This window comes from Esox lucius, chromosome 16 (assembly GCF_011004845.1).
Source record: "Esox lucius isolate fEsoLuc1 chromosome 16, fEsoLuc1.pri, whole genome shotgun sequence".
Classification (NCBI taxonomy): domain Eukaryota; kingdom Metazoa; phylum Chordata; class Actinopteri; order Esociformes; family Esocidae; genus Esox; species Esox lucius.
Genome location: NC_047584.1, coordinates 32,418,534 through 32,446,010, shown reverse-complemented (window position 1 = coordinate 32,446,010; position 27,477 = coordinate 32,418,534). Strand labels below are relative to the sequence as shown.

At 45.0% G+C, this 27,477-nt stretch overlaps 2 protein-coding genes across 4 annotated transcripts; both read left to right on the top strand.

Moving 5' to 3' along the window:
- Window positions 1-1,710: 1,710 nt before the first annotated feature.
- On the top strand, window positions 1,711-8,471 carry LOC105016562 (cell surface A33 antigen). 2 transcript variants are annotated; one of them, XM_034286813.1, is made up of 8 exons: window positions 1,711-1,915; window positions 4,228-4,394; window positions 5,021-5,237; window positions 5,868-6,032; window positions 6,408-6,524; window positions 6,895-7,021; window positions 7,285-7,502; window positions 7,545-8,471. In XM_034286813.1, exons 1-8 carry the CDS (start codon window positions 1,825-1,827, stop codon window positions 8,099-8,101), a joined length of 1,659 nt encoding a protein of 552 aa, XP_034142704.1. In that variant the 5' UTR covers window positions 1,711-1,824; the 3' UTR covers window positions 8,102-8,471. The 2 variants fall into 2 exon arrangements, with proteins under 2 accessions (XP_034142704.1, XP_010878789.2); XM_010880487.4 differs by having other exon boundaries at window positions 7,285-8,471.
- Window positions 8,472-9,471: 1,000 nt separating this feature from the next.
- On the top strand, window positions 9,472-26,661 carry LOC105016563 (immunoglobulin-like domain-containing receptor 2). Of its 2 annotated transcripts, none has more exons than XM_029113429.2 (9): window positions 9,472-10,148; window positions 13,480-13,809; window positions 14,364-14,483; window positions 18,373-18,429; window positions 19,791-19,937; window positions 21,066-21,230; window positions 23,447-23,648; window positions 23,943-24,645; window positions 25,215-26,661. In XM_029113429.2, the coding sequence occupies exons 1-9, from the start codon at window positions 10,106-10,108 to the stop codon at window positions 25,248-25,250; spliced, it is 1,803 nt and encodes a 600-aa protein (XP_028969262.1). In that variant the 5' UTR covers window positions 9,472-10,105; the 3' UTR covers window positions 25,251-26,661. The 2 variants fall into 2 exon arrangements, with proteins under 2 accessions (XP_028969262.1, XP_028969261.1); XM_029113428.2 differs by having other exon boundaries at window positions 18,370-18,429.
- The last annotated feature ends 816 nt before the right edge of the window (window positions 26,662-27,477 follow it).

Genomic DNA, 27,477 nt, shown 5'->3' with positions numbered 1-27,477 from the left:
TGTACCTGCTCCACTCAGGCCGTTAGTCTGCAGCACTGAATCCTCGCCTTGATGTTTTAAATTTTGGAGGGGAAAACCATGGATTTGGCAATCATGAGGGAGAGGTCTGGGAGCGGACAGGCCTCACACCTGATGAACGTCAGCCTTGACGTGCTGAGGTTGAGCTCGAGGCGGTGGGCTGACCTTCAAGCAGAGATGTCAGCCAGCCGTACCAGAATGTGTGCTGCCACCTGATTGTCAGAAGGGGGGAAAGAGGAAAGTAGTTCTGTCATCTGCATAATCGAGATAAGAGACCACATGAGGATATGACGGAGCTTAGGGACCTAGAGAGGATAGGAGAGGGCCCAGAAACAAGCCCTGGGGAACCCCAGGAATGGGAGCCTGTAGAGCAGACAAAGATCTCTTCCACGTCACCAGGTAGGATGCATTTCAGAAGTGTGCAGAGCCTGAGACGCTCAGCCCTGAAACGGTGGAGGGTTTTAAGAGGTGTTTCCGCATACAATCAGGTCAAAAACCTCAGAGAAAAAACCTTGTCCTCCTATCCTGGATGGAAGACCGGTAAAACAGTAGTTTGCGTCATCCAAGTTTGCATAGTCTTGCTGCGTGCAACTCTACGACTAATTGGAAATATACTTACATGTTAATGCCAGCTGTTGTGTACTTTCATTAATACTAGTTAATCATGTTGGACTGAAAAAGCCCTAGGTAGGCTATTCAGCCCAACAGGGCATATAAACCAAATGCAATTGCATTAGAATATTCTCTTAAAACAAATGGCCTACAAGCTTAGGACAGGGTACCTTCATTGACCAGGGCCAGGGGGACATCCTTGTGTTAGGACTGAATGCAACTGCTTTTGTTGTACAGGCTACCTAACAACTCATTCGACTGAAAACGGGTCTTGTTTAGATGTGTAATAGAAAGGCCTGGTTTCAGAGCAGTAGTGTTTGGATGTAGAGTGCTACACTTATCTACACGTTTTTGCTGGTCTCTGTCGAGAGTAATGTGTCAGGGAAGCTGAGCGCATGTGTTTCGTGCACTGTCCTGGGCGACCTGCAACTTGAATGGTCAAGGAAACTCCAACATCAGGAAGAAAATGTGTGCGGTTGTGGGAGAACCATGTTTGCCAACCCATTGGTTATTGGGCCCCATATCAACATTTTGATAGGTTTTGCAATTTGGAGGTACCCAGATGCTTTGCAGAGAAGATACTAACGTTGGTGGGTGTGGCGTAGCGTTTGGCGGGAGCAAACCTTTTGGGTAGCCAGGAAAAAATAGACAAGGAAAAGGTTAAAAATAGCAGGGCAGCTACTTTCATGTGTATTTGGCCTTACATTTTCAGTCCAGCACTGCCATCTGCAGGTTGTTGATAAATATGACGATTGGTCCTTGAACAATCGGCCTTATCTGCCATCATCTTTCTCTCAGTACAATTATGTTTCTATGCTTTATAACAGGTACTGTAATACTTTTGCAACCAGAAAAAACGGTGCATGAATTCGATCTAGTGTGAAAGATCTTGTGCATTTGCACAGCTCTAACACCACTGACATGGTTGTGCGTCAAGGTGTGGCTTTATAAAAAGGCGGGCACATAGGGGACTGAATGTCGGTACTTCCGATCGACACATTATTTTATTACCTGGTTAAGTCACCCTTAGCCTGGATAACTTCACCCACGTGACTACACAGCAAATAGGGTGTTAACTTAAGTCAACAGTTGTAGAACCAATTAGACCAGGGCACCTGAGAGCCTACGGAAGAGGTGCGGCTGGCGCCTGTGATTTGGTGCCTACGTGAGGTGCGCTTGGAGCGTTTGAATAGGATGTTCATCACCGGAGAAAACCGCTATATTTCTTTCCTGTGGGCGAATAAAAAGGGAAATTCGTCAATGAGACTGTTTGTCATACTTTCAGGTATGTATATACCTCTCTGTTTCCACTGTGGGCTGATCTTTCAGTTATCCATGCAAAATGACGCCCACCAAAACTTCTGTGAAAAGTCCACTGCGCTCTAGGCTGAATGGGGTTGAGTGGCGGCCAGGCTGGGCTGGCTGGAGATACGACGTCGGTTACGATGAAGTTATGATAGACTGCGCACCACCACCCAAAGAATAACCAGAATTTCTGCCTTAATAAGGCAGAATCTATAATTAGGCCTTTTTTGTGTTCTGAAATTCCCTGACTGTGTCACTTAACATGAAACAATATGGAGGCTTTGCTGGGTCTATCCGTGTAGGTGTTGCGGTTTCAACATCCTGGCTAATGATTAACCACAGCAATAATAAATTCATTTCTTTTTTCCCCCGGAACTAGGCCTGTAGAAATATGACCTTTTGTATACAACAGTTTATTGGTTCTACATTTATATATCATGTATTACATGCATTTATTGTACCGGTTTTTAAATCTTGTCCTGTACTGGTAGATCTTTTTTGTTATGGACATACAATTTTCAATACCCTTGTAGCCTCCATCCATTGTTGAAAGGAGCCGGTCGTTTGGCTCCTTTATTTATGTTTATTTTCTCAAGCAACGATTGTTTGCAGATATGGTAAACAATTATTCACTACAGATTGCATATCCACGCATTTTTCCAGTATGGTAGGGTAGTTAGGGGTAAGATCAATGTCTATTTACTGACACGATGAAGAAAAGTTTAGTGAATCTTTTTTATGTTGAAGAAGGCTATGGTTAGGGTAACCAGGGGTGGGTGGTAACGCATTACAAGTAATGCAAATGAGTTAAAGAGTACAGTTTCAGAGGAACAGTACTTTTCTAGTTTCTTTCTGGGGGCTGTACTCTTTACTCTTAAGTATTTAAAAAAAAAAGTACTATTTACTCAATTACATTTCATGTACTCTTTCGTAACAATTTTGTCTTCAGTCCTTTGTCAAAAAGGTTTTTTGTTTCGTGATTTGATTTGAGTTTGGATGTTCCCTCCTGCTCCTTTAAATCTGCATCGGAGTGCGAGCACAGACATAGCTTATTAAATGACCGACTTGGAAAGCTGTCAACTGGAGGACGTTGACGAGGGAAATTCCAATCCCTGGCCACAGTTACACGACATGTTCCGATTTAAATTTAAAATAGGCAACACAATCATCATGAAATGTTTTTATTCCCAAAGACGCAAACATCTATGCTTTCAAAAACTCATCATCATAGCTCCGCAAGCACATAGAGGTAGGTTTAACGAACTGGCTCATGCTACTTAGTATAATGACATGTAATATATCCTAATGATAATGTATTATTCTAGCTAACCTACAATATATAATAACACTACAACTTGGTAGTATATTTGTATTAGTGGTTCATTGGGCTTGACTTTAACTTTATTATTTAGTAATGCACTTTAGTTAGCAGCCAATCTAGCTAGCTAGATTTTAGTTGAAAGCAATTACTGCTAACCAGGTGGCTTAGTTGCAATGCTGTCAGTAATTCCACCCAAGACCTGACTTACCAACAACATGTATTTGATTGACTAGATGTACTGAGCATTACTACACAATATATATATATTTTTACCAGTAACATGTATGATGGCCTTAATTTGCAAGAATCTTATTTGCAACACATTACTCTGAATGTCAGTTTAAAAAGCAGACGGTCTAACAATTAGGTAAAATATAATGGATTTGAGTGTGAATTTCAGGCACAAACCTAATTTTATCCTCCTTTTTCTCCCCATTACATAGTTTTTTTTCATTGTTCTGGGGTTATTCTGAAGTGTTTTAAAGGAAGAATCATTCAAGAATCAAATGAACTGGCTCTTTCAGTTGAACGGCACCAGAAGAGCCAGTTCACCTATAAGACTCGGAAAGCCCCATCACACATCCACAGTGAAAATGACCACTTACACAAACCATTTTCTCCATTTATGATTGGTTACTCAAACCATCCTAAGCTATTTAAGTTTTGGTTTCATATCATCAAATGTGAGTTAATTAGCACTTTTTAGTCTGTTATGAAAGGCTTTGAGTAGGCTAGTGCTAAGACCATCTGAACAAATCACTATGTAGACCAGGTGTTCTGTCCTTTAATTTCTCCAGAGTTGCCTTCAAAACATCTGAACCCTAGCTTTGACCCTGCTCTCCAGACCTGCCCTCGGGGACACTGAAAAATACAAACAATTTACTTTATAATTCAGGCTGAATGTGCCGGAATGTAAAATGTCATGTTACATAAATCTGTTTAGATTGAAGCTTGACGCACTTCCTTTCCAGTGTTTTCCACTGTGAGGGGGCTCACTGTGACCATTCCACAGCGTGAGTACGAGGTGAAACGAGGTGATGACGTCACCCTGGCGTGTCGCTTCGTACCTGCCAAGCCAGAAAACTCATTGGTGATAATCGCGTGGACCATGGAGGCGGACAAACCTGAAGACCCAAAGGTCAGTCAGAACCCAAGACATTAACTTCATTTTAACGGCGTCATTGCAAGACCAGTGTTTGAATCCTGCTTGCGGATTTGTCTCGGGGGTCCTGCGGAAGGCGGTGAAATTGACCAGCGCCGCCCCGGGTGTTCGGGGGTTAATTATTTAATATTTAGTCTTACTCCTGCAATTCCTTGCAGCAGCTTGGGCACTTCCCGCCCAATCAATGTAGAGCGATGGAGAGTGTGTTCCCTCCAGCGTGTAGGGATTCCGGTAAACGTCCTGGTTGAGTGAGCAGCATAGCTGCATCTAAAGTGCTTTGGAAGACACGCCCCAACACAGATTGCCCCGAGTCGGCCAGGGGGCTTCTGCGAAGAAGCACAGCTCACTGTAGAAGTGCAAGTAGATGTTTATCCATCATGTCTCTCAAAAGAATAAAACACAATATCCTGAAATTATGATCACAAGGGTTGCAGGCTTGAGATGACAGATCGATATATCCTCATTCTTTATGCGGGAGTTTTTCTCCAGCGGGACACGCTAAGTGGTTGTCCCTGCTAGAGATCAGACACGGACCAGCATATTCAAGTGTGTTTTACCACAATCTTCACGCACACAACCTGGACACTCTTTTTGTTATGTAGATCACGATGGCTACATACTACTCCAACCTAGATAAATTGGACATCAGGGCGTCCTATAAGGGCCGGCTGGACATGCTCAATGACATCCCTGGAGGGCAGAGCACCTTGACCGTCCGTCGAGCTACCTTACAGGAGAGCCGGTTGTGGCAGTGCCGGGTCCAGATCCCCGGAGACGACGAGGGGACATTGTCCGCCACCACCGAACTGGTGGTTTTGGGTGAGAGCTGTAAAACAAGCCTTAATGGGCCGTAGCCCGCATAGAGATATATGCAGGACTGTGCAGAATTCTTAGGCACCTGAAAATCAAACTAAAGTCATTTATTTGGATAGTCAGTGTTTATTTGTAAAAAATTAAATTATATATTTTTATTAAAACACTTACTGCCCAAAATAAATGGCCTTAGTTTGACTTTCAGGTGCTTTTGCACAATGCTGTATATCTGGCTGTATACCCTCCCCCCCCCCCCCCCCCCCCCCAACAAACTGTAAGTCACTCTGGATAAGTGGTTCTGCTGAATGACTGAAGTATAAATGTCATCTTTCGCCTAGATCACAGGTGTCAAACCGGTTCCACAAAGGGCCGAGTGTCTGCAGGTTTTTGGTTTTTCCTATAAATTGGTTCCTAGTTCATACCTACACAACCAGGTGAGGGTAGAAACTAACCAATCAGTGACCTAATTAACCAATCAAGTACAAGGAGAGAGCAAAAACCTGCAGACACTCGGCCCTCCGTGGAACCGGTTTGACACCTCTGGCCTAGATGGATCTGTTGTGTTTGTTAGGACTCCACTGCCCTCTACTGGACGGCTTTAAAATGACACAACACAATGTTTGCTTCCTTCTCCAGTGGCTCCCTCTGTCCCTGTTGTCAGGGTTCAGGGAGAAGCAGAGTACTGGGCAAACATCAATCTGACCTGTGTGTCTGAAGAGGGCTCCCCCGCCCCCACCTACAGTTGGAAGACCTACGATGTTATGAACACCCCCAGACAATTCCCACTGAGGACCATAGAGAGTGGGTAACGTGTGTGTGTGTTTTATCTAAACAAGGAAAATCAATACCAAATGGGGACATTTAGATTGTCCTCAATTTAACAAGAAGCTTTATTTGACTTGAAATAACGGTTGGGGTTAGATTTAGGGTTAGCATTTTAGGCATTGGATGTGGTTTAAACATTAAATGTGGTTAGGTTTAAGGGTTAGGGTTAGATTAATGTAATGCATTAAGGTTAGGTAAAATAGTTATTTTTAAAGGAACAAAATTGCCAGTCCTCACCTTGGTTGTCAAATCTACATAGGTGTGTGTGTATTCAGCCTTACTTTGGAAAGTCTTCAAATAATACTTTGTTTTTCAATTTAACTTGAATGTATTTTTATTTAATTTTTTCAGAGAATGGAGTTCTGTCACTGTTCAATATATCTATGGCGACTTCAGGTTTCTTCATCTGCACTGCGACCAACAAGATCAGCTCTTCCAGCTTCAACTTTACCCTGGCTGTCATGCCCCGTGTGTTTAGTCTGACTATTAGTGTGTGTGTGTGTGTGTGTGTGTGTGTTGGGGGGGGTGACTGCACTTGTCCAAGCCACCGGTGTTAGACACCAGACTACATTTTGCATTGAATTGTGGGTGGTATCAACCCTGCAAGTGAACAAAGTTGATCACTCGTCCCCATAAGTTAAATCAAGGGGAGAGGGACAGCGTTTGAGAATTGGAGCAGCACTTAAGTTGGCTATCAAACAGTTATGATGGGGACTCCCCCGAGGGAAAGTGGTGAGCACTTGGGGTGTAAAACGTTGTTATTGGACCGTAGCCTCAGTCTTACCATAACACTCCTTCTCTTCTCCTCCCGCCTCCTGTTCGAACACTACCTCTTCAGCTTCCATGAAGATCGGGTCCACATTGGCCATCATCGGAGGGGTCCTGGCTGGGCTGCTGGTTCTGGGGATTGTTGTCTACTGTTGTAGAAAGAAGAGGAACAAAGATAAGCAGAAAGCTTTTCAGGGGTGAGAGGATGTTCTGTTTCTCTTCCGAGTCAGGAGGTTGTGCTAGACAGTTTTAGAGGGGTGTGTTTGGCAGAGAATGAGATTGGCCTGTTCTTATTTCATAGGCAGCTTTTGCACACTCAGTTTCCACAGACAGAGCTTTAAAAAAAACAATCTGATGTGAAAAATCTCTTGTGACTGATCAAAAGGCCAAATTAGTGGAAAGACTGTAAGAATTTGTCTGCCTGCACAAAAAGTCTCTTTTGTATCTGTGTCTTTCTTAGAGCTCCAGAAATCCAGTTTCAAGACAATCCCACACTCAAGGTTGGGGCAGTTTACCAGGATGCCGTATCAGAAGGCAAAGCTGAGGGAAGCCTTGAGCTCCCTGACCAACATGAGATGACAGGGGAGGTGGGCCGTAGTATAACAACAGAGCTTAGCGAGGGCCGTAAGATGTCTGATGAAAACCGCAACAACAATGTGGATCAACATGATCGGCATGGTGGCAGCCGCGATCGCCTTGACGACCAGCGCGATCGATATGGTGGCAGCCGCGATCGCCTTGACGACCAGCGCGATCGATATGGTGGCAGCCGCGATCGCCTTGACGACCAGCGTGATCGATATGGTGGCAGCCGTGATCGCCTTGACGACCCACCTGTCGTTCGTTATAGTGGCAGCCGCGATCGCCTAGACGACCCAACTGTTGTTCGCTATAGCGGAAGCCGAGATCGCCTTGACGACCAGCGTAATAGGTATGGTGGCAGCCGCGATCGCCTTGACGACCCAACTGTTGTTCGCTACAGCGGAAGCCGAGATCGCCTTGACGACCAGCGTAATAGATATGGCGGCAGCCGCGATGGCCTTGACGACCCAACTGTTGTTCGCTACAGCGGAAGCCGAGATCGCCTTGACGACCAGCGTAATAGATATGGTGGCAGCCGCGATCGCCTTGACGACCCAACTGTTGTTCGCTACAGCGGAAGCCGAGATCGCCTTGACGACCAGCGTAATAGATATGGCGGCAGCCGCGATCGCCTTGACGACCCGCCGGTGCTTCGCCATGGTGGCAGCCGAGAAAGCCTAGACGACTGCCGCTAAAACAACCAGCATGATCACTACGAAGACCAGCAGCCTACGTGGACCTTGACTTGGATACAAGATTTCCAAAGGAATTACAGCCAACCTCCCCAATGCTACTCTGCACAGTCTGCCAGAATAAGCTGCTAGGGCAGCTCATATATACACCTTCTGTTGTCTGTAATGTTCTACTGTCCTTACTGGCCCCAGGCAGAATCCTTTTCACCTCTCATTTTAACATTTCCTGCATAGATGTTGGGCAAGGTTCAAAATATGAAAACAAATATAAACAAAAAGAGCCCAACAACTATGCATCCCCGATTTTCCAATTGTACTCTCACAGAGGTGCCTTGAGGTCTACAGTTCAGTCTCTAAGTGTTGGGACAGAGACAAAGTTGTATTGTTTTGGCTCTGTACTCCAACACATTGGATTTGAAATGAAACACCGGTTAAAGTGCAGTCTGTCAGTTTCATTTGAGGGTATTTACATCCATAAACAATTAACTTTGTTGGAATTACAACCTTTTTTAAAAACACCCCCCATTTTAGGAGACCAAATGTATTTTTGCCACTGGATGTAAAAGTAGCTCAATTGAGGCCAAAAGGATCCACAAAAATGTTGTACTTTTTCATGCATGCAAGCTTTTGTTGCTGCAAATTACATTGTTAATATTTCTGCTTAAACAATGTATCTTTTGGGAATGTATGGTTTTTGCTGGATTAATCTTGAAATAACGCCGCTCAAATGTATACACAGCTGTATGTATGAGCGTCTGCTAAATTACTTCAATGTAAATGTATGTTCCAGTTTGAGCCCCATGTCATGAAATCCTATGGATTAAGTATTCCCTCTAGATGATTTAACAAACAGGTGAGTTTGGCACAGCCAGTGTTTCGGCTACATCCCTCTCATCGATTTATTCTGATTTATCTGGCCTGCTTAACTTTACCTCTTTCCTCGTTGTCAGACACCAGCAATGGACTCCTAAGCCTTGAATCAAGACTAAACATTGACAGCTCTCTTGTGGTAAAGATGCAAACGCACCTAATGAGTCAACAGAGCCACACTGGTGTCACTGTCTGAATGCTTATAGACTGCACTCTATGTACCATGGGCCCTATACGATTTGGCTTGAGAGAAATGGTAAATGTGCTCTTCGATGTGTAGGCCGAAAGAATTCGAGTGTATCTAAGGTCAAGGTTCAAGGCAGCATCCCTTGACAACCGAGGCTCCTCCGTGCTGTTTGCTCCCGATCTTAGAATGTGTATGGGGCTCAAGGTTGGTTTTAAATTACTAGACACATTTTTTTTTGTTGTTTTTACCCGAGAGGAGCACCTTTGAGATGTCACCACATTTGGTCAATGACTCTTATGAGTGTGTAATCATGGAATGGTTTAGACAGAGTGACGTTGTAGGATTTGTTTTGAAAGTAAAAAAAATCATACAAAGCACTTACTTTTAGTTGTGTTTACTATTAATTACGCCGATCAATCTAGTCCTGTTAATTCTAATTTGTTAATGCAATGAATAACATTATGAAATGGAATAACTGTATTTAAATACATTTATCAAATTTACATTTTTATAAGGATAATAAAGTGGAGAAAAAAAGTGGACTAATGTCTCTGGATTCGTTTTTAAGTTTTTTGATTCCATAGAATCTCAGCAGAAATCCAGACGCTTCAACCTAATTTTATAGGTCAACCCCCAGTTGCAGTTGGTTAAAGATTTTACAAGTAATCTGTAAAGACTAGTGCAGGTAGTGTTTTGACTCTCATATCAATATCTAAATATTTGCTTGTAACAATATATTATAATTATTATGATATTATTTTATTTCGTTTTTGAAGTGCATTTTGAGCACACCCGCTTGTGAAGTGGTATACTCCCCTCGTCTGGAGTTGACACTTCGCCTCTCCGAGTTTATTCTTGTGCGCACTCGGCGGACCAAAGAATGAGGCGATTAACGGGCAGGATGAAATTGTGGATTATTTCTTTCTGTATGTGAAACTTTTATCTGAAAAATGAACTGGCTGTTAGGTCGATGGATTGTTTTGTGCGTAACAGGTAAATGTTAGCGTTTTTTTTATTCACTCACTGAACATGTCCTGTCCGAGAGCTGAGAATGCAACAGGTTGATCGACTAACGGGGGTAGAACGTCAGTATTATGAAATGTTCTATAAACACATTTGTCTACTTTCTATTTCTTTAAGTGTGGTCTGATTTTCTCTATTTTATCACATTGTGATACAGTGGAGTGATAATAGGCTTGTTTTTCCTGTTCTCATTTCTCATAAATAACAAGGGGAACGTGGAATGAGAAGGATATACTATTAGTAAAAACCCGGTTATATAACTAATTGGTCCCGTTGTATTCACACAATATCCATGATATGCTGGCCATTCTCCCTTACTATGCAGAGAAATCTACAGAGTATATTAGGCCAGCTCCGAAACAGACCGTTTTTCCTGGTTTTGTATGTAGGTCCAGTTGAGTAAAATCCGTTGTTTTTAGGATTGCGTGACAGGAACATTTTGTCAATTAGAGGAATGAGACATTTGTGGCCAGGAAGCTTTGCGTAACTCAGAACTTTGACCAAGAAGAGAGTTGACCGGTTAAACTATATTTGAATGGTAAACCACAGTTTGTTTTAGCCCACGTATCAAGAAGAGAACATTTGATGGTGTTTTTGGTATGTTTAATATGAGTTAGGGAACGCTTTGGTGTGGCTTGAATCAGGACCTACTATTCCATTCTTTGTCACACTGACGGGTTTACAAACATCACGAACGGACACTTTGTTATTCTCCAGTAGAGATGCTGATCCAAGTACATACCGTTGATGAAAGGTCCCAGAATACAGTGACGAACTTGTTTTGGCTTATAAAGAAGATCGTTACCATGGGCGATCTACCCTGCCCATTCTCCCTGTCAATCTCTCCCATCTACGGGAATTATTAACTCTTCTAACGGCTGGATTCAAATCTCTAACAGCTAATTGGTTGTTCAAACCCTACTGGACAGGACCAGTTAGTCTCATTGGTTGTAGTCCTACCATCCCCCCCCTCCTCCACATAGGTCCACTTAGGATTCTGGAGTGATGGGGGTGGGGGTGGGGGTGGGGGGGGTGGGGGGGGGGCTTGCTAATGAATAACAATGGGCTGGACTATGAACAAAAGGACAAAGAGAGGGACAGAGCTAGTGCCTGGTTGGAATTTAAGATCACAGGTCCAACACTGCCACCTCTCTCCTCCCCTTTTCCTGTTCTCCCAATCGTGGGCATTCAAAATATAAAGAAACAAAATGAAAGAGAGTAACAGAACTGTCAGTAATAATCTTCTGAAAGATGGACTGAAAATGTACCAGTATAAAGCATGTGTGCTGTACAGGGAGAGATGAAACCGGCATCAGCGTCTGAACACGTGCATTACAAGATATTTTTTCAGCCCTGATCCTAGATATGTAATCCATCAGCTTTTAACCAAAGTCTGTCGGAGGTCATCATCGTGAATCACCCGCGCTAGTCTTGAGTTCAGATTGTGTCAGTACCGCGGTAAAACAGCTTCTCCTTTAAGTCTCTTCATCCTCGCGAAACGGCAGACGCAGAGAACGTCCCAGGGCACCTCAAGCTCGGTGCTATCCCTTTGTTGTCATTTCCTCTTTCTGGGAATTGTTTAGAGTGGGTCCCACTGCCAACCCCACCCAGACCCACAGACACAGGCTGTGGGGGAGGCGACCCCCTGCATTATCAGTCCAACCCCAGCCTCCCATGCACTCTGGAATGTGACCTCTGACCCTCCGTGCACGGCAGAGAGGAGTCCCTATCTCTGCCAGTCTCTCCTCCCTGTTTGGTATTTTGCCAGTCACTGTTTGGTGGTCTCAGACAGGGTCTGTTTCTCCATGCAGACGTTCCACACCTGACCTGGACCGACGACATACTCTGAATCTGCTGAAATTAGCATGTGGGCACTCACACGTTCACGCGCTCAGACACTCATACAAACCTCCCCCTGTGTAATGTTTTTTTTTTGGCATTATCAAGTTCATGTGAACATCCTGTACATGTGATTAATAAAAACTGGTGAGTTTGAGTCAAAGACAAAACACACAGACCGGAAAAAAACCCTTTCTCAGTAGGTCCAGACCAGATGTTTTTAGGCGTTGCTGAAATGGGTTTATCACTACTATTGCTTTTTCCATTGCCTGCTCCATCTGCCTTTCATCTCATCCTGTCCATTTCCCCAGTGTTTTCTGAACCCCCAGTGGAGGCCACCTGACAGGCAGTGTGTGAGGCAATGTACAGACTGGAGCCTGGTCTAACTGTAGGGAGGTTTGGTCTGGAATTCTCCATTAAAATGTTGGATGTGCTTGAAGATGGAGTACTAGGGATTCAATGAGTGTCTCTACTATTCACTCTACTAGGGCTTTACTGTTGTTTCTACTAGGGCTTTACTATTGTCTTTACTAGGGCTTTGCTATTGTCTCTACTAGGGCTTTACTATTGTCTCTACTAGGGTTTCTGCTTCGGGTTCAGGGATCTCCAACCCTGCTCCTGGAGAGCTACTGTCCAGGTACTTTACACTCAAATTCCACGTCTTTTATTTTATCAAATGCACCAAATAACACAGCGTCATTCTGAACAGTTAAGTTCTTGTGACATGGCATGTCTATGCAGTAAGAATAAAAAAAGATATAAAGCAAAAAAACACCTTGTATTCAGACTGGGTGCTGTAAACACCTTGTATTCAGACAGGGTGCTGTAAACACCTTGTATTCAGACAGAGTGCTGTAAACATCTTGTATTCAGACAGGGTGCTGTAAACACCTTGTATTCAGACAGAGTGCTGTAAACATCTTGTATTCAGACAGGGTGCTGTAAACACCTTGTATTCAGACAGAGTGCTGTAAACACCTTGTATTCAGACAGAGTGCTGTAAACACCTTGTATTCAGACAGAGTGCTGTAAACACCTTGTATTCAGACAGAGTGCTGTAAACACCTTGTATTCAGACAGGGTGCTTTAAACACCTTGTATTCAGACAGGGTGCTGTAAACACCTTGTATTCAGACTGGGTGCTGTAAACACCTTGTATTCAGACTGGGTGCTGTAAACACCTTGTATTCAGACAGGGTGCTGTAAACACCTTGTATTCAGACTGGGTGCTGTAAACACCTTGTATTCAGACTGGGTGCTGTAAACACCTTGTATTCAGACTGGGTGCTGTAAACACCTTGTATTCAGACAGGGTGCTGTAAACACCTTGTATTCAGACAGGGTGCTGTAAACACCTTGTATTCAGACAGGGTGCTTTAAAAGTGAAGCCTAACTCTGTCCATGGGTTAATGTTTATTATTAATGTTATTTTTTCCCCTGCGTGTGTGTGTGTGTGTGTCAGTGTGCGTGTGTGGGACGGTGCAGGTAACCGTTCATCCGAAGGAGCGCTACTCCACCCTGTTCCAGTCGGTGGTGCTCCAGTGCCAATACCAAACGCGCTCCACCCAGATGCCCGTGGTCCAGTGGTGGTACAAGTCCTTCTGCCGGGAGCGCACACGGGACGCCTTCACCTTCCCGGAGAGCCTGGCGGCGTACGGGTCCGAGGTGGGCGCCGCGGACCAGACGGAGTGCTCCGACAGCAGCCGCACGGTGCGCATCGTGGCGTCGGGGCAGGGAGCCTCCATGACGCTGGCGGAGCACTACAAGGGCCGCGACATCGCCATCGTCAACAGTACGGTGGAGGCTTATTAACGTGCGGTTTTGGGGTTGTGATTGGCTGTGGCGGTTTTTCAGCTGTTGTGTGTGTGGCTGGAAATTGGCGCACAAACAAACACACACACACACACACAAACAAACACACCCACACACACACACATTTACTTGCGGTTAGCTGTAGGTCAGTGCTTCAGGAAACATGACTGATTGTGCTCAGCTTTTCCTGTTCCTGAAATAGTCCTTCTCCGTCCCTGCTTCACAATAGTCCCGGACACGGACAGACCCTCACGAAATTGCTCACACTTTGTTATAGAAAGCTTTAGGGTATATTAATTAATGGTTTATAAATGGGTCAAATGTCAACCTTTATGTGTGTTTGAACTTTGTTCAGTTGTTTGACAACTTGCATAGAGTATTCTATAACATTATGCATTTGCTGATTTAGTTTTTCAGAGGTTTTAAATGTTGATTTTTGTATTCTGAAGAGATATTGACAATGCTAGCATATTCATCATTCAACCTGACACCTATGACATCTGACCTCTGACCCCATGCCTTGTCCCTGTCCAGAGGCAGATCTGCGTATTGGGGAGATACACTGGGGAGACAGTGGTGTGTACCTCTGTAAGGTCGTCATCGCTGACGACCTTGAAGGGCAGAACGAGGGCCAAGTGGAGCTGCTGGTGCTGGGTGAGTGACTGCAGAAATGTGACCCCTTAGCGTACAGGAAGCAAATGTTGAACAAAGGAAGTTAACTCTCAAAGAGGAAGGGATGGAATGTGCAGTAGACCTCAGCATTCTCCCAGGGAGTTTGGATCCTGTCTTGTTCTGAAATCCTGTCTGACTTTAAAGGATCTGTTGAGTGCTGTGGAAACTGGAACAACCAATGTAGAGTTGACATTTTGTCAGGTTAACTCCCCTTCTCTGATGACATAGAGACAGCATGCAGGGCCATGTCCCCCTCATTGCTCTGGGATATAGAAATGTAGTATTTAGACTAGAAGGAAGAATGCCCCCTACTGGCCATCTAAGACTACTACCATCCAGGGAGCGACCGGGACTGAACTTGTAGCTCTTTCCAGTCAGTTGGATGCAGGTTTCTCTTTTAACCACAGTCCTCTAAACCAATGGTTTTGTGCTATCGCGCCAGCCTCTCAGTGTGTGTCACAGCGTGTAATTGCTGGTTTAACGTTCATCAGCATGTTAGCCCGTAGTCTTTGGTTCGTTGTGGCTCCTGACAGGGTGCTTTAATAAAAATGTCCCCGGCGGGTGAATGGGGGGGGGCGTCTGCATTCCGAGTTGAACTTACAACCGTTGCCATGACAACGGGAAGCATGTCGAGCGTCGGTCTAGTCGCGGCCCCCGGTCCTTCCTGAGTGGTTTTTCTTAGCCTGAAACCTCAGCTGACATTACCTTAACACAGCCGTGCCTGGACCCCTGCCACCTCAGACTGTGTCGACACCAGGTAGCCTGTCGTTACATGAGTCACACGCATAACACAGGCAGGTTGAAGGTAATGGCTGTGAGCTGCCTAATCCACTTCTGGAGCAGTTCCCAGGGAGGCGTATGTTTTGTGTGTGTGTGTGTGTGTGGGTGGGGACAGGGGGGCTAAAGTGTGTTTAGGTTTCTGTGGTGTTGATATAAAGGGAGAGCGCTAGCAGGGCTTAGGGCCGTCGCTGGTTCTAATCCCTGTTGTTCTCAATTAAACCGAACGGCTCCCTGGTCTTCGCTGTGAAGGAGAGTGTGTGTTCTCACTGAAATGACGTTCAAAGAAAAAACCCCAGCTAACGCTGACCTGTAACCAAACGCAACCCAACAGAGTCTGGGTTGGGATGGACTGGGAACGTTGTCGCTGATGCTGCTGGTCTCACCCAATGCACACCGGTCTCCTGAACTCTCCAGTTACTGGCCTCTGTATTTATATTACGCCTAACTGCACTTCTCTGCTTTCCCCTACACCCCCCCCCTTCCCATCCCCCCTCCCCCACTCCCTCTCTTCCTTCCTCTCTATCCCTCTTTCGTGCATCCCACTTCCTTCCTCTCTGGCTCTAAATTAGCTTCCGTCAGCATACCTCCTATATTATTCTCATGTTTATCACTCCTTTGCTCTGGGCCTTCATCCCTCTCTCTTCTCCTTCCTACTTTCGTTCCCCTCTCTGAGGTACTCCACATAGTTCCTCTCCTGTCTCAGGTTACTGAGCTCAGCTGGGGCCATGTGACCCAGTGCCAGATCACACTGAGGGGAGAAGTCTGCTGTTTGTCTCCATGACTACTGCCTACTCAGCGTGTACTGGAGCCTATCAGGGCAGTGGGAGTTCAGTTCCGTCCCAACAGCTCGCTGACTTGTGGAACAACAACGTTCCTTCGGACAGTTGTTTACGGCAGTGGTTTTCAAACCTCTCCTCGAGGATCCCCAGCTGGTCCTAAGCTAGCCCACCTGGTTCAACTGGTCTACCAATCCTCAAGCCCTCGATTAGTGATTCTGCCATGCCAGTTCCGGGCCCCAGCTAAGGTGTAGAATGTTTGGGTTTCCCTGACGGGAGGTTTGAGAACCTCTGTTTTACGGACCAACGTGTGGGCCTATACATCAAACACACACACATAGTCATACTCATGTTGAGTGTGTAAAGCAGGTGTGCCTAACAACCAACTCAAAACCACTCCTCAATTTTGTCCCTCCTGTCTCTCCTTTGCCCTTCATCCCTCTCTCCCTCCCTCCCTCCCTCCCTCCCGCCCGCTCCCCTCATCAGTCTCTCTCCATCTTAACCCTAACAAAGCCTTCATTGTTACCATGACGATAGTGTTCGCCTGACCCTCTTTCCTTGGGGAGCTGTAGTTGTTAATTGGTGACCCAGAATGCTTCAGTGTTGTGTCTGTCCCCGTTAAACTCTGCCCCATTTCCGACCCCTACCCAAACCAAACCTTAAAGCCATTCATTAACCCTACCCAACCCAAACTTCACCTCAACATCTCCCTACCTTTAAGCCCTTCATTAACCCTACCCAACCCAAACTTCACCTCAACATCTCCCTACCTTAAAGCCATTCATTAACCCTACCCAACCCAAACTTCACCTCAACATCTCCCTACCTTAAAGCCATTCATTAATCCTACCCAACACAAACTTCACCTCAACATCGCCCAAGCTTTTTTAGAGTGGGCAATGTCTTTTAGAGTCCGTTGTTAAGGAATTTAAAAGATCTTTGTAACTAATTCAAGAACAGCCAAGTAGGCATACCCTAGAAAATTATGTTTTTGTTAGAAACGTTCCATTGAACCCCAGAGGATTCCTGTTCTTGGCGTCTGCTTGGTCTCTTTTCATGTAGGCAGTGGACATGATGGTGTAGGCTCATCCATCCGGTGGGCTGTCTGTGATTGCAGTGTCTTCCCCCTGGGTCTTCTGTCTCTTCATTCCTGCCAGTTTCCATGCATGACCCTCAGCAAATTACTCCTCCTCACTGACTCTCAGTACTGGCCCCCATCAGGGCTGTGTGCTGAGCCCGCTCCTTCTCTCTTCATCCACGACTGCCTGGCAACTCACGTCTCCAACGCCATCGTTAAGTTTGCTGACGACATCACCATCATAGGCCTGATCTCTGACAACGACGAGTCAGCCTATAGAGAAGAGGTGAGGTCACTGACTTCGTGGTGTCAGGATAACAACCTCCAGCTCAATATCAGCAAAACGTTGGAGATGATTGTTGATCACAGGAAGCAGGAGACCACGCCCCCATAATCAATGGGTCTGCAGTAGAGAGAGTTCACAACATCAGGTTCCTTGGTGTCAACATCAGTGATGACTTGACCTGGTCTCATCACTCTAACGTCTTCGTGAAGGAGGCCAGGAAACGGCTCTTTTTCCTACGCCGATTATGGAGATTCGGCATGGATTCCAGGATACTCACCAACTCCTACAGATGCACTATCGAGAGTATCCTGTCCGGCTGTGTCACCGCCTGGTATGGCAGCTGAACCGCGCTCGACCATAAAGCATTTCAGAGGGTGATTAAAACAGCAGAGAGCATCACAAGGTCTGACCTGCCATCCCTGCAGTATCTCTACACAGAGAGGTGTAGGAGGAGGAGCAAACGGATCATTACAGATCCCAGCCACCCATGCCACAGACTGTTTAACAAGCTGCCGTCAGGCAGAAGATACAGGAGTGTTCAGTCCAAAATAAACAGGCTACGGGACAGCTTCTTTCCTCAGGCCACAAGGCTGCTCAATTCAGGAACCCCTCCTCCCTTCCATCCACAGTCGCATGCAAACTTTATATTATGCTCACCTGTCACTTTGTCATGCTCATCTGCCAATCATATCATGCACAACTTTTTACATTGCAGGACAGTTGTATAGTTATTATTATTGATGTGTGTTTTCTGTATAGTTTTATTATTGTTATCTTCTTATTTATATATTATAATTACTATTACTATTTAACTTTTAACTGCACTGTCGGGAGAAGGAAAACCAAGCATTTCATTGCCATAACCTGTTATTGCAAATGACAAATAAACCTTTTGAACTTGAACATTTGATTGGCACCTGCGCCTCACCTTTGCTCTCCCACTCTCAGCAGGTAGGACAAATGTTCTAGACGATCTCCTGCCAGAGTTTGATATGGAGATTATGCCAGGTACGGCTGCCTTACTCCTCAATCACTGGCTACTGTCTGTCTGATTGAATGACTGCCTGTCTGACTGACTGACTGTCTGTCTGACTCAGTGACTGTCTGTCTGACTCAATGACTGCCTGTCTGACTCAGTGACTGCCTGTCTGACTCAATGACTGTCTGTCTGACTCAGTGACTGTCTGTCTGTCACCTGCTTTGGATCTGCTAACTCTTCTATCAGTGTTTGATTGTGTGTCTGTGTGAGTCTTTGCAGGTGTTTGTGTGTACATGTTACCTTGGTAGCATCACCTACTCTGGCTCTACTCCCCCATCTTTACCTTACCCATGCTGCTCTCTGTCCAACCAGCTTCTGGAAATCTATATTCTACTTCTCTCTCTGCCCCATTCATGTTGGCGTTACACAGTGTAATGCAGTGTGAGGTTTGTTCCTGGAAGAACCCCCCCCACCCACACCCCCACCCCCACCCCATCTCTTTTGAAGATGAGAAGGTTCCCCAAACAGACCCACGGGGGATGTGTGTTTTCACCAGGGGCTGACTGAAGAGGTGTGTCGCTCATTTTGGGTCCCACCCTGAGGAAGTCTGTGATTAGTGTTGAGAGACTTTAAGGATGCGAGGCTGTGATAAGAGGCCCAAGCCAGTTAGTCATGTCTCCCTGGGGCCTGACTGTTAGTATTAAATGTTATCAGGCATGACTGACAGGAAATTGGTGAAATATAGGGGAGACATTTTACTGAAATAGTAATAGGTCAAACTCGAACCCACCCAGAGTCTTAGACCACTGGGCGACACCAATGTTATTATCATCCACAGGGCTTGTATAACAAGCCCACAGAGTGGGTGTTTGTGGGATCTGTAGTTTTATTAATGTCTGTATTTGTGTTCCAGAGTGGGTGTTTGTGGGATCTGTAGTTTTATTAATGTCTGTTTTTGTGTTCCAGAGTGGGTGTTTGTGGGATCTGTAGTTTTATTAGTGTCTGTATTTGTGTTCCAGAGTGGGTGTTTGTGGGATCTGTAGTTTTATTAGTGTCTGTATTTGTGTTCCAGAGTGGGTGTTTGTGGGATCTGTAGTTTTATTAGTGTCTGTATTTGTGTTCCAGAGTGGGTGTTTGTGGGATCTGTAGTTTGATTAGTGTCTGTATTTGTGTTCCAGAGTGGGTGTTTGTGGGATCTGTAGTTTTATTAGTGTCTGTATTTGTGTTCCAGAGTGGGTGTTTGTGGGATCTGTAGTTTGATTAGTGTCTGTATTTGTGTTCCAGAGTGGGTGTTTGTGGGATCTGTAGTTTTATTAGTGTCTGTATTTGTGTTTCAGAGTGGGTGTTTGTGGGATCTGTAGTTTTATTAGTGTCTGTATTTGTGTTCCAGAGTGGGTGTTTGTGGGATCTGTGTTCCTGGGCAGCATCCTGTTCCTCTTGTTGATGGGGATCTGCTGGTGTCAGTGTTGTCCGTACTCCTGCTGCTGTTACCTCCGCTGCTGCTGCTGCCCCGATACCTGCTGCTGCCCCCGCCACCGTGAGTACCACACACAATACACGCATGTATAATACACACACATATATAATACACACACACACATGTACAATACACACACACACAATACACACACACACAATACACATATATATAATACACGCACACATATATATAATACACACGCACACATGTATAATACACACACACACAATACACATATATATAATACACACACAATATACAAATATATAATACACACGCACACATATATAATACATACATATAATACACACACACACATATATATAATACACACACACAAAAAACACACATGTATAATACACACATATAATACACACACATATATAATACACACACACAATACACACATATAATACCCACACACATATAATACCCACACACATATAATACACACATACACATTTAATACACACACACACTTATAATACACACATATATAATACACACACATATATAATACACACACATATATATATATATACATATAAAATACACACACACATATATATAATACACACACACACATATATAATACACATATATATATATATATATATATATATATATATATATATATATATAAAATACACACACACACATATATATAATACACACACACACATATATAATACACACATATAATACACACGTATATAATACACACACATGTATAATACACACATATATAATACACACACACACACAAATATAATACACACAGATATATAATACACACACATATAATACACACAGATATATAATGCACACATATATAATACACATACACATTTATATAGAATACACACATATAATACACACACACACACATATATAATGCACACAAATATAGAATACACACACACACATATACAGCTGTGGAAAAAATTAAGAGAACATTGCACCTTTTTCTTTCCGGAGTTGTATAATACCCACACACACACCCACACAAACACACTCATACACACACACCCACACAAACACACTCATACACACATACCCACACAAACACACACATACACACATACCCACACAAACACACTCATACACACATACACACACACAAAACACTCATACACACACTTTCAAAGGCTCCGTGTTACAAAGCATCATGTAAATGTGTTCCAGTCTACGAGGCGGGGAAGATGGCTAAAAGTGTCCAGCCCCCCCAAATGGCTGTTTACCCTCCATACTACATCCCAGGAGTCCCCACAATGGTCCCCTTTGCCCCACCCTCCCTCACGGACCCAAAGCTGGTCTCTGTCCCCTCCGTGGAAAACAACCTGGCTGGGGGTGAGTGAACCACTTGTCTGATCAGTCTGAGGGAACTGTGAAAGCCCCCATGCATTGTGGGAAATGTAGTTCTTTCTTTACATCCAATGTCACATTAACACCAACGACAGTTTGTAGTTTCATCATGTCACTCCTCATGTCTAACCTGGGTGGGGTTGTCTTTCCAGACCTGTGTGTGTGGGTGTGTGTGTTCTGTGTGTGTGTGTTCAGTGTGTGTGTGTGTGTTCTGTGTGTGTGTATGTGTGTGTCACGGTCAGGACTCTATGAAGGTTCTGTCCTACCTAAAGAAGGAGCTGGGACACTCTCCCTTTTCCAAGATGTGTGTGTGTTTGTGTGTGTTTGTGTCTGTGTGTGTGGTCCTGTGTTGAATGTGTGTGTTTTAATCTTGTCATTTCTTCCTATTTGGACTAATATATATGTCATCTTTGTTGCGTAAATAGGTTTCAAAGTAAATTTGTTTTGTATGAGTTTATACATTTAGGTCAGATTTCCATCAGATGTGTAAATATGTAGAAAGGATTGCCAGCGGGGTGTCCTTGGTCGTTGGGGTTAGGTTGGTGCCGTCCACCTCAGAAACCAGTCAAGCACCTCTTTATTCTTCATTAAAATTTACCAACTCACCCGGATTACACTAAAAGCCATCATTTCCATACTGACAGAATCTACCTGGGTCAAATCAGTATGCATTTGAAAGGCTACCTATACTCTGCTTATAAACAATTATGAAAGGATTTATTATCCAGTTGTGAACGTTTATAAGCATAAATAAATGCTAAAGTAATTTGATGACGAGGGCTTGTTATGTTTATTGTCATAATGGTAGGATGAAAATCAAACTGCAAGACCGCTAGGTCAGGTAGCGATGGGAAGAGGATGATTATCTCACTAGGAAGGAGATTCACTGTAGAAGACATCAGTGGACCGAAGTCACCGAATTGGGGCTTTTTAATCACATCAAATTCTCAAGGTTATAAACATGCCTACACGACAGTCTTCGAGATAGAAGGTTATGCATTTGTGGAATGCGGTGGAGCGAGTCTTCGGCTTGTGTTCCATGGAACCAGTTACCTGCCTGGGCTTTCTATTTCCATCAGTGCATTAGAGTCATTTCATTATTGACCCAGACGCCTTGAATAATGTCTGTCCCAGGATGCAGCCTAAGAGCAACGTACGATGACAGGACTTCAGCAAAAGAATTTGCTTTGAAAATAGCCGGTCTATATTTACGCTGATGTCCGTGGCTAGCAGATGCTGTTTGCATTGGTTGCAGTGATACTTGATGATGTGTCTGTAATATGGTTAAAAGTGCTGATGTTTCTGGTCCGGAGGGGCTGAGCTGCTGCCTCCGATGCACACACACTGCTACAGCGTGGGTTCAAATCCAGCCCAAATGCACTGCTACAGCGTGGGTTCAAATCCAGCCCACATGTACTGCTACAGCGTGGGTTCAAATCCAGCCCACATGTACTGCTACAGCGTGGGTTCAAATCCAGCCCACATGTACTGCTACAGCGTGGGTTCAAATCCAGCCCAAATGCACTGCTACAGCGTGGGTTCAAATCCAGCCCACATGTACTGCTACAGCGTGGGTTCAAATCCAGCCCAAATGCACTGCTACAGCGTGGGTTCAAATCCAGCCCAAATGTACTGCTACAGCCTGGGTTCAAATCCAGCCCAAATGTACTGCTACAGCATGGGTTCAAATCCAGCCCACATGTACTGCTACAGCGTGGGTTCAAATCCAGCCCACATGTACTGCTACAGCGTGGGTTCAAATCCAGCCCACATGTACTGCTACAGCGTGGGTTCAAATCCAGCCCACATGTACTGCTACAGCGTGGGTTCAAATCCAGCCCACATGTACTGCTACAGCGTGGGTTCAAATCCAGCCCACATGCACTGCTACAGCGTGGGTTCAAATCCAGCCCACATGCACTGCTACAGCGTGGGTTCAAATCCAGCCCACCACTCTTTCAGCTACAACTCTCCTCTGTCTTTCACCACTTTCCTGTCCAATAAAGCATAAAATGCTTGAAAAAATATATATTTAAAATAGTGTTGATGCATAAAGACGGTGTGTACCCTGTTCATGTCTGCACAGGAGTTGTAGAAATTACCATGACAAGTTAGACATAAAAAAAAAATGACATTCATAACATTTAACAAGGTTTTTTGAAAGCGGTAACGGTCTCCATAGTCATGTGTTGTCCCAGCAGCCAGCAGCCTATCGGAGCTCAGCTCTCTGCATGAGGGAGGGGACAACGACTTCCGGCAGACCTACCGGACGGTCCAGATGAAGGCTCTCCCACCCATCGCCGACCTTGACGACCAGTCGGTACTCACAGCAGCTCCTGTGCACAACAGCCGCCGCCCAAGGCATTACCGTGGCAACCACAGTGAAGACGACTTAGACAGCAGGTACTACAGAGTGTGTGTGTGTGTGTGTGTGTGTCAGCAATGCCGGCTCTAGCCTTTGTGGGGGCCCTAAGCAAAATTTGATTAGTGGTTGGGTCTCCCAGGTGGTCAGGGGCCCTAAGTGACCCTTTTGTTGCTTGTGCAGAACCGGCCCTGTGTGTGAGAGAATCAGGTGTTATTATTGGTTTTTGTAAACGCAGGCTTGTATTGCTGGTTGTCTAGTGAACACTGTGTCTGCATCTAGCCACCAGCAGTTGTCAGTTATTCTTGTGTTCTCCGTGGTACCCTGTGCTCCAGGTGGAACCCGCGTTCTGTGCACCTGGAGAGGAGAACGTTGGGCACCAGGGGGCGTACTGGCTCTCTAGACGAGCTGGAGGAGTTTGCGATGTCCTACGGCCCCCGCGCTGGCAGGGCCAAGACCCATGACCTTGACCTGGATCTGCGGGGGCCAGAGCCCTACCCCCCTTACCAGGACCATAGCCCGCCCCGCCGTTTCCACGGAAACCGGGCTGAAGACTGGCGCCCCCGTCGCAGCCCCCCTCCCTCACCGCAGAGGAGAGACACGTGGGACAGCGACCGCCCCTCGCGCCCCGATCGGCCGGCCCACGGGGGCTATGACGACGCCTACCTCAACGACCTGCTGGAGCGCAAGGCGAGGGCGGGGTCAGGGGAGAGGGGCGACAGAGGGAAGGGGCGGGCCGATGACGACAGTGACACTCCTTCCAAAGGCAGCTCGAAGGGCAAGGGCAGCGACAGTTATTACAGCCGGTCGCCTAGCCACCGGCCCGAGGAGGAAGATTCTTTGCCCCCGTACTCCGAGCAGGAGTCGGAGAGATACCGGAAGGCCCACCCGACCATTGAACGTTACCGCACGGTTGATCCGCTCGCAGAGCGTTACCGGACGACTGACAAACAACCGTTTTCCTACACCCGGGCCGCTACAGGGCCGACCCACACTGTCCAGGGGGTCAGAGAGGACAGGGACAACAACCGAAGCATGGTGAGTTACCTATAGAGGAACGCCTCCATCCACCCCCCCCAGCTGAATCTCAGGTTGTGACTGCTAGACGAGCTCCGATGTAGAAAACCCTACAATGTCCCTGACAGACTGACACATCTATACCCACGAGTGTCTACACAACACAAACTGGACATGTCTTAATGGTCCTACTTTTTGTCAGTTGTATATCTTTTTTTATCTATATCAAAACATGCTCTATTAGTATTATTTTTTTTAAACATAATGCTGATTGATTTATTGTAAAATTTGAGGCAAAAAGCAATATTAAAATGGTATTTAATTTAACCTTTTGTAAATAATGTTGAAGTATAATGCTTCATTTCAGAGGTGAAATGTCCAATATTTAAACCGAGAAGGATGTGCGCCACCGCATGTGATTCAGTCACTGTTCAGACATGATACAAAGCACAGACATTACTAACAGAGCCTGAGCTGCAGGATCTCATGGATCCCCCACAATGCCTTAATCACCAGATCTGACTAATCAAGCATGAGCGACGTGACAGCATGGTCTCTAACACGTGGCTCTTGGTCCGTTCCTTTAACAGGCCCCTGCTCTGAGCAGAGATTCTCTCATCGTCTGACACTCCCGAGACAACTCTACCCCGCACAGCACCACAGCACTGACCGCAGTGAGAAATTGCGCATCGCTCACTAAAAGCCTCCAGTCATCTGCTTGGGAGAGACTAACCAGGCATAACCCATCCAACAACCCCAGAGAGATGTATCCAGATCCAAGGATCCTGTCCACTGAGGGACAGAATCACAAAGACACTATGGAAAACTGTTAATGTATCGATTCAGGAACATTTGGACATTGTTTTGTGTGTGTGTGTGTGTGGTTGTCGAGCATGCATACACACCCTTTTAGCGAACTCACAATGCGATATTATTGCGATATAGGTGCTGATTTTGTATATATGGATGGATGGTGATTTTCTCAATTCTGTTTTGCAATATGATAGTGATTTTATTGTGAATCAATGTTCATAACATTGACCATCATAGGTCCACTTTAGAGGGAAGAGTGGAAATGAGAGCCATGGGAAAATAAATGTTTGAATCAGTCAGGGAAGTAAACTTTCTGAAAACAAATAAATTCCCTATTTGAAAAGAATGTAAAGAATAAATGTTTAAAAGTACAAGTAGCAAAATATACATATTGTCCAAGCATTATTAGGTTATTATACATTGTCAAAGGCAATCTAGCAATACGTAACCATTGATAAATTCCCCCATCACCAGTATGCATTTGTGTGAATGAATATGGATACCTACTTCCTGGTTTGTCATGTGATCTCAACCAAACATTCCACTGAGCATTGACCTCCACGGCATGAGGACAGCTCAACTGCATGGAGACAGTTGCACAGCAATGGGGACAGCTCCAAAAACGTTCCCCTGATAGCAATAATCCTATTGGGGCTGTTGGTAAGAATAAATAGGTATTGAATGATTGAAAAGAGCTAGCGGAATAATCAAAACAAACTGTGTAGGATTGATTTGAGAAATTCAAAACATCAGCGTCAATATAACGGATCCTCCACCAGTCAGCATCGCACCCTTATCGCACGGTAGGAAATGCACATAGGTTTCAACTATGTTGAAATGCATAAAATGTCAACTCAGGTTCACCTGCCTTTCAACGTGTGTGTGTGTGTGTGTGTGTGTGTGTGTGTGTGTGTGTGTGTGTGTGTGTGTGTGTGTGTGTGTGTGTGAGTGCGCGCCCGTGTGTGTGCTTGTGTGTGCGTGTGCATGTCTGTACTGTACCTGCTGAGCTTGAATTTTTGTTACAGATTTGCAGTTGCACTGTGATCTTAATTGTTTTTAGCCTACAGTATTAGCTGAACCGGCACTTGATTGGAGACTGTGCCATTCAGCCGGAGTGGATGTTTATATTTGACTTGTTTGACAATGATGATTTTTATGTAAACACTTGTTGCTTATCTCAGAGTGCCCCAGCAGTGTAATTATTAAAGCGTTATTCTGTGTGTACTTTGGATGTAGTGTGTGTTCCTTATCACCTCTCTATGCATACTATTCAACACATTCACAGAGCTTGTTTGCCTGCAACTTTTACACACACACGCGCGCGTGCATGCATGCATGCATGCATGCAAACACTACAGACATTCATAAAACCCTACACTCTTTCAGTTCATTTTACAAATGAATTACAAAATGTGCATGGTGTATTATCTATCATTCCATAAGTCATCAAGTAAAATATAAGTGGCTAAAATGTCTGTCCCATGATGGGGGTGCATGCCAAATAGATAGAAGCTTGCTGATCTTTTTTGGAGAAAGAGGGAGCGGGACGAAATTGCTATCACTCGATGGAAGCAGAATGACAGGATTCCACAAGGACAACACAAGATGCTTCCTTTCCAGGCCTGAAATCACAATACCAGGAAGGAATTCTATTATTCTGGCCTTCAAATGTGCTAAAACCCCTCTTCAGCGTAAGGATGGAATGCACTGAATTTACCAAGCACTTCTCATAAGGTCTCAAAGTTCTTTACAACGGGTCCACAAGAGCTGTTTTTGGGGGCTCAAGCTAGTGTGTTTTTGTTTTGACTGAATGAAGCTTGCTGATTGGTTGGAGAGAGAGTAAAAATATTTACACAAAAGCACTCCTACGCGTCACTGTAGGTCTGTACTGGGCCTGGGCCTTTATTTCCTGCCTGTAGATTCACCGATTCACATGGAAATCCAGCGGCCTCCAGCGTGTTTCTACTAGAAAGTAATATAACTGCTACTAAGGACTGTTGACTTGGAGATTTCACGCTGCTGAAAGTGACAACAAACGTG